Source organism: Molossus molossus, unplaced genomic scaffold (assembly GCF_014108415.1).
Source record: "Molossus molossus isolate mMolMol1 unplaced genomic scaffold, mMolMol1.p scaffold_m16_p_1, whole genome shotgun sequence".
Taxonomy (NCBI): Eukaryota; Metazoa; Chordata; class Mammalia; order Chiroptera; family Molossidae; genus Molossus; species Molossus molossus.
The window spans coordinates 63901061-63908388 of record NW_023425344.1 but is presented as its reverse complement, the minus strand read 5'-3'; the positions used below and the strand labels follow the sequence as shown (position 1 = coordinate 63908388).

General features: G+C 38.4%; 1 protein-coding gene across 1 annotated transcript in view; it reads left to right on the top strand.

Moving 5' to 3' along the window:
• Positions 1-525: 525 nt before the first annotated feature.
• Positions 526-7328, top strand: part of WDFY3 (WD repeat and FYVE domain containing 3) — a 251523-nt gene continuing 244720 nt past the window's right edge. The window contains exon 1 of the mRNA XM_036256644.1: positions 526-1038. Coding sequence (XP_036112537.1) covers positions 1004-1038 — 35 coding nt within the window. The 5' untranslated portion in view covers positions 526-1003. The remainder of the gene's footprint in view (positions 1039-7328) is intronic.

The window sequence follows — 7328 nt, the reverse complement described above, 5'->3', positions numbered from 1 at the left end:
GGTTTTTCCTTTTTATTCTATTGAATGGTGACTTATATTGATCAATTTTTCAAATATTGAGCCAGACCTATATTTCCAGGATAACCTCTACTTGGTCATGATGTAGTATCTCTCTTTTTTTTTTTTTTTTTTTTTAACATTTATTACCCTTGTTCTTTAATAATTTAATTGTAAAGTTACATAATTTAATGTTTAATAATGGCTGTGTTTAACAACTGTCTTGCAACAAAATTCCTGAAAATTGAGTAACTGGCTCTCCCCAGCTAGTGTAAGCCAGTCCAGCACACTGCTGCCCCCGAGTCTCTAGGAGGCCTCAGGATCATAGTGTCCCCTTATGACAATGACCAAAGAGGGAGAGTCTTGGAGGTGCTGCTGATTTATTACTGAATTTTCTTTTGGAATGTTTATGAGGAAGCAGGAATCTTTAGGCAGACTACCACCAAGGAACTGCTGTCCTCACTTAAAATTCAGCTATGCCCTGGTCTCCTTCTTTCTTATCTGCACATTCCATGAAGGCTGTTAGCCTGAGGGGTTTACTCAAAGGATAAGAAATGGCAAAAGAAGGGAAGGCTTGATGCAGAGGAACAGGAAAGAGCTCAGATAGAGAGAGCCTCTACCTCTCTGTTCTCATATGTCAGCTCAAGAAAGGCAGACTTGGCAGAGTGGCATAGATGCCCTTTATTGGTCTGACCACCATGACTAGTAGGGGGCATGGGCAGAGCTCCCCCATCTGTCCTGGTTCCAGGGAGTTCATGACTCAACCCAGGGGAGGAGTGTCTTAGGGGTGGCAGGCAGAGCCAGGATAAATAATAGAGGGGTGGGATTTGAAGGGCTCAGGGTGATGTAGAAAACACAGGGTTCCCAGACCATCCAGATAAAACAGCATTAGGGTAAAGCAGAGGCCATTTCCCTGCACAGGCCCCTTGTCCTTGCCAGGAATGGAAGGGGAAAAGCTTCCTTAGAAGCTTCGTACTGTGCCCTTTGTGCCATCAGCATCTCCCGGATGTTGTCCTCAGCTTCCTTCACACTGCGCTCCAGGTAGGATTTTTTCTGTTCCAATTCTTTAATTTTTTCTTCTGCTATTTTCTGTTTCTCTAACAGCTGACTATGAATTACCTCCTTGGACTGAAGAATAAACATTCTTCCTGCACCTTCATACATGTTAGTCTTGTCTACCAAAGTCAAAATCTCTGTATCTATAAGATGGGCATGCTTTTTCATTCGGTGTAGCTGTTCAATCTGTATGTCTGCAAGCGTCACCTTCTGCTGGGTGTCAGTAACTTTAGCTTGAAGCTCTGTGAAGGCCTTCTCCAACTCGAGATCCACGGGCGCCGCCATCTTGGCTCACTCTCTGCGCCTCTGTGGTATCTCTTTTATATATTGCAAATTTGGCTGGTTAATATTTTGTTAAAAATATTTGTATCTGTGTTCACAAAGGATATTTTTGTCTTCTCTCTTAATATCTTTGTCCAGTTTTGGCATAAGATAATGGTGGTCTCATAAAATGCTTTGTGAAGAGCTTCCTCCAGTCTATATTTAGCTGGTTTGTGTAACATGCATATACAGTGTTATATCTTTTGTGTAAAAAAGGGGAGGGATGCCCTAGCTGGTTTGGCTTAGCAGTTAGAGCATTGGCCCATGGACCAAAGAGTTGCAGGTTCAATTTTGGTCAAGGACACATACCTCGGTTGTGGTTTGGTCCCTGGCCCTGGTCGGGTTGTCTCTCTCACATCGATGTTTCCTCTCTCTCTCTCTCTCTCTCTCTCTTTCTCTCTCTCTCTCTCCCTCTCTCCTTGGGTGAAGATTTAAAAAAAAAAAATGGAAGGGAGGAATAAAACACGCTTTTATCTGCTTAACTTTTAAAGAAGAGATGGTGGGAGGTAATGGAACCGAAGGCTTGTGGAAAAGAATGCCACTTCTCAAAGTATAGCTTTTCTTTTCTTTTTTTTTTTTTATCCTCACCTGAGGACATTTTTCCATTTTTTGTACAGATAGAGTGGGAGGGAGAGAGAGAGAGAGAGAAACATCGAGTGGCTGCCACCCGCACGACCAACCAGGGCTGGGGACAAACCGCAACCGAAGTACGTGCCCTTAGCGGGAACCGAACCCGGGTCTCTCCGTACCGCAGGCCGACGCTCTAACCGCTGAGCCAAACCGGCCAGGGCTCAAAGTATAGCTTTTCATAAATATTTTGGGGTTGTTGGAGTCAGGACTTGAGGATGGAGGAATATACAGATATTGAATGGAGAAAGGCAAAAATGAATCCTGTGGGGATGGATTTTAATGGAAGATATTAGTGTAAATTTATTTTTGAAATCTGTTTGTGTATGTATGTCTATGTGTACATGTATGTATGCGCACACACATATATTAACATATACGTATACATAAATTTATGGGGGAAAAGTAAATGCATACATTTCCTAATAGCTCTGTTCAACAGAAAGGCTAAGAAGCAAAGAGCAGTGGACACACCTAACTCCCAAATCTTGGTCGGTAATACTATTACCAACACAAAGGAATCAGAGTTCTTCAGAGAAATAAATGGCTGATTCCAGGTCCAGGCTGGGTACATATGACATGAACTTGTATTTTTTTGTTTGTTTGTTTTTTTAATGCTAGAAAATAGAATTTTTTTTTAATGGGACACATTACAATCCAACAACCACAACATGGGCAGATGTATGTGATATGACTCCAGACAGGACACCCTGCGTTGACATGTCATTGCCTGTGTAGATTCTGGCCAAGACTATATAACCTGAGTGCACTCCTGCAGACACATCAGAACATTCCAAAATGAGGAGCGTTCTATTTATTAAAAGGGGGAGGGGACCTTGTCCTTAAAAAACAACAAAAAAACAATGTCATAAATGACACAGGCTGTGGGAGTGGAAGTGTTCCAAACTGAAGGAGGCTTAGGAGAGACCCGGGGCTGCAATGCCTGGCCCTAGGCTGGGTCCCACCCTGCATGGGGAAAAATGCTATAAAGGATATCATTGGGCCAGTTAGCAAAAAAAGGAACACAAATGATAGAGTAAATTAAAACATTTAACAGTGCTTATATTACTGAAGACTACTGTGGTTACAAAAGAGGGTATCTTCTTAGGAAATGCACGTTAAAGCAAAGGAGCAAAGGGCCATGCTATATATATAATTTATCCTCAGCTGTTTTAGGGAAAAAAATGTGTGTGAATGGAAAGAAAGTGCAAGACAGCAAATGAACATAAATGTGAGAACAAGGGGATAACATTAACAGGTGGTGACTTTGGGTATATGGGTGACTTTTGTGTTATATTTGCAACTTTTCTATAAGTTTGAAATTATTTCCAAACAAAAATTTAAAGCCTTAAAAAATACCTGCCCTTTGCTTTTAGACTGTATTTATTTATAAAGAGCTTGATTCTTTGTCTGGAGCCAGTTTGGAATGAACGTTTTTATATTTTCCTTTTTGTTGGTGTTGTGGCTCTGTAAACCAACCTTTATTGAATATGACAATAGTTAGTGGAAAATAATTGAGTCACCCTTTGGGTGGCCAGCGTCTAAAAATGTAATTTGGGGAGCAAGGGAGGCAGGGGAGCTATTTATTACAGTGATTTATTTAAGTGTTTGGAAGTATTAGCTACAATGTCTACTGAAGTCTTTGGAGTTATTGTTATTTATCTGTTGAAGAAATATTAGAATGGTTATTTTACATCAAGAAACTAGCTCTTGTTCCCTGATTATTTAGGTTATCTTGTTCTGTAAACTCAGAAAGATTGTAAGTTTTAACCCTAACAGAGTAATTATTCATTTGTTTAATGAATGATTACTATTTGCCAGACCTCTTTCTGGACATTGAAACTGTACCAAACAAAACCAAGCTCTTGCCCTCATGGATTTTATGTGTTAGAGGACACAGACAAATAGGAATAGAAGTGAAATAAATAAATGTTAGTAACATTGGAGAAAAATTAACAGGGAGGATTAGGGATTCTGGGAGCAGAATTGTTATAGTTTTAAGTAGAGTGGATAGGAAAGGCTTAGCCTAGGAGACAGTTGAACAAAGATTTGAAGACAGTGAGGGAGTGAGACGTGGAGATAGTTATCTCTTGGAAAACTAGGCAGAGAGAACAGCAAGTGTAAAGGCTCTGAGGCAGGAGCTTGCCTAGCCTGTATAAGGAATAGCAAAGCAGGTAGGTCAGTAGGGAATGCGGTGAGAGGTAATGGGGGCCATATTATGTAGGTTGTTTGATACTATTTTAAAATGTTGACATTTACTCTGAGATGAAGAGCCATCAGGAGATTTGGGCCACAGATGTTATCTTGTATTATTTATGTAAGATTATCAGGATCACTGGCTGCTTTGATGAGAAAGGACTAAAATAGGACAGGGTAGAAGTTGGGATGCCAGTTACTAAACTATGGAAAAAATCCAATTGAGAGATGATCAAGCTACTATTCTGGTCAAAGTCTCAACATAGGTGATGAAGAAGAAGTCAGGTTCTGGATATATTTATTCTCTAGATAAAGCCAATAGTACTTGCTGATGGCTTAGAGAAAGGATAAATGCTTGAACTTTAGTGATCATTGAGAAGAGGAGAAGCAAGCAAAGGAGGCTGGGGAGCGGCCAGTGAAATAGGATGAAACCAGGAGAGTCTTTGTTCTCTGGAAGCCAGTTAACAAAGTGTATCAGGGCTTGGTGCCACGTGCTACAGACAGGTCAGGAAAGAGAACTGACTGGCCTTTTGATTTAACAGTATGTAGGTAATTGGTGATCTTAAAGTTTCAGGGATATGGTGGGGAACAAAAGTCTATTTAAAGTATGTTTGATTTGAATAGAAGAATACCAGGAGACCGAGTATAGACAACACTTTTGTGACCTTTCTCTGAAAAGGGAATAAAAAAATTTTTCCAATACCCTACAGAGGTATGTACCGTCAAAGGTTTGTTGTTGCTGTTGTTTGTTTTCTAATGATGGGAAATACTAACACACACACACACACACACACACACACACACACACACACAGTTTTTCTTTATTGTAAGGAAGAAATTAGGAAGTTGATGACGTAGGAGAGAAAAGTAGGACTTACTAGAATATTGTCTTTCAGTAGTAGGGGCATAAGTATCCAGTATCAAAGTGGAGGGGTTAGTTAGACTTGATGTAGGCTCAGAGAATTCTAGCACAGCAGAAGGTAAGTGGGTAAGTGTGGATCTGGAAGTTCTTTGTGATTGCTTATATAGGAATCAAAGCAGGATGTGGAGTTTTTCAGATTTTATGTGGCTTTTGATATCTTTCCTGTATCATGCTGTTCATCAGATGATCTGCCAGGAGTCCTGAGAGGCCATAGGAGGGCTGTAGCCCTGCTTGTTAATTTTCTCCCCCAGACATTTAGCTTTCTGTTACTCTTTAATCTGTCTAGTTTGTGTAACACTTGGAAAGAGATTCCTAAAACTCTTGAGGCTGTCAGGAAAAAACTTTATTTCTCATTGATCTTCAAGCAAAAAAGTGTGTTTCAGAGGTCTTTAGAATTTACCCAGTATACTTTTCATGTCAGGTACAAGAAAATCAACTTAAAGACATGCTTAATCCAAGGGGGTACAGCTGATTGTCTAGGCAAATCTGGAATCGGGTCTCATAATTTACTTTTGAAATTTAGTTTTCATGTTTATGTGCATTTACATTCAAACTCACCCTTTGACAATAAAACTGAATTATTCTAAATCGAAGGCAACGAAAGCATGAAATTAAAAAAAAAGTAAAATGTCAGGGTCAAAATGAGAACTCTGTCAAAATTGTGATTTAAATTGTGATTTGTTTAAAACTGATACCTGAAAGTCATTATATTGCAGTTACAATGTACTGAAATCATATCAAAGCATTTACCCTTGGCTGAATTTATATTAAAATAGAAGATTCTAAAACAAGATCAATTACATAATATTTTAGGTTTCTGATACTTTCAGACATCTATAGTGCACAAATTTACAAAAATGGGTTGAGAAAAACATTGCTACCATAGCTTGCTGTTTCCAGTTCTGTCTGGCCTCCTGCTGTTTCTGCTTCTGTTTCTTTATCACATCACTTGCCTGTACCTGGTATTTCAAAGTGGATAAAACCAAAGAGTCAGCATCCAAAACACATATGAAATTTCTATGGAACAATAAGTAAAGGGTAAACAACTAGGGAGGAATTGGGCAAAAGATATGAATAGGCATTTCATGAAAGAGGAAACACGAATTAGCCAGTAAACTTGAACAAATGCTCAGTATCATTAATCAACAGGAAGATACAAATTGAGACCACAATTAGATGCCATCTCACACCCCAAAATTTAAAAGTTGACATAACTAAATGTTGGAGAGGATGTGGATCAATATGAACTACCTGTAGCTGGTGGGGTTATACATTATTAAACACATTTTTTAAAAATAAAAATTGCCATCCTCATGAAAAATTAAACATGCATATTTCTCAACTCCTAAGCACATACATAAGAGAAACTTTGACACCTGTAGAACATGATATGTGTATAAGAATTTTCATAACAAGGATCATAATAGCAAAGAAAACAAACCCGGGGAAAACAAAATGCTATTGTAAAGAGAATGAATAATTCAATTTTGGTACGATCATACAATGCAGAATTCTGCAGTGAATGTGGAAGATGTATGAACTACAACTACATGCAACAACATGGATGAAATCTTGAAAATATAATATTGAGTGGAAAAACTAGACCCTAGAAGACAGCTGTTAAATACCACTTTTACAGAAATAGAAACAAACAAAACGAAGCACTGTGTTGTTGGGGGATAGGTACATATGTAATACACTTTTTGAAAAGCAAAGGAATAATAAACACACATAAGATAGCAGTTACATGGCATAGAAAGGATAAAAGATCTGGGGCTTTGGATAGGGAGGAACAAATAAATAGAACATTACCAATAACCTGTATTTAGGTTCTTGAGTTGGCTAATAAGTACCTGGATGTTCATTCTATTATTTTGCTTTGAGTTGAAAACATGTTACAAATAATTGTTGTATGTCTCAATTAATATATTAAAAATAGAGAAGGCAAATTCTGAAGTTACTGTTTAGGAGACATTTCATCATTTCTGCCTACTCCCTAACTGCTACTTGAATTCCTAACGTCACTCAGTACTTACCTTTTTTAAAAGCCTTCTATCTGGTTAAGGCTGTGTCTGCCATCTGACAAGTAGCAACTTGTTGGATGAATAACAGAATAAATGATTCAGGATGTTTTTTAGAAACGACCTAAGAGGTAGATTTTTAAAAAGTCTTTTCCTTTCACTTCCAGCTGGTTTCTTACAAAATAAAA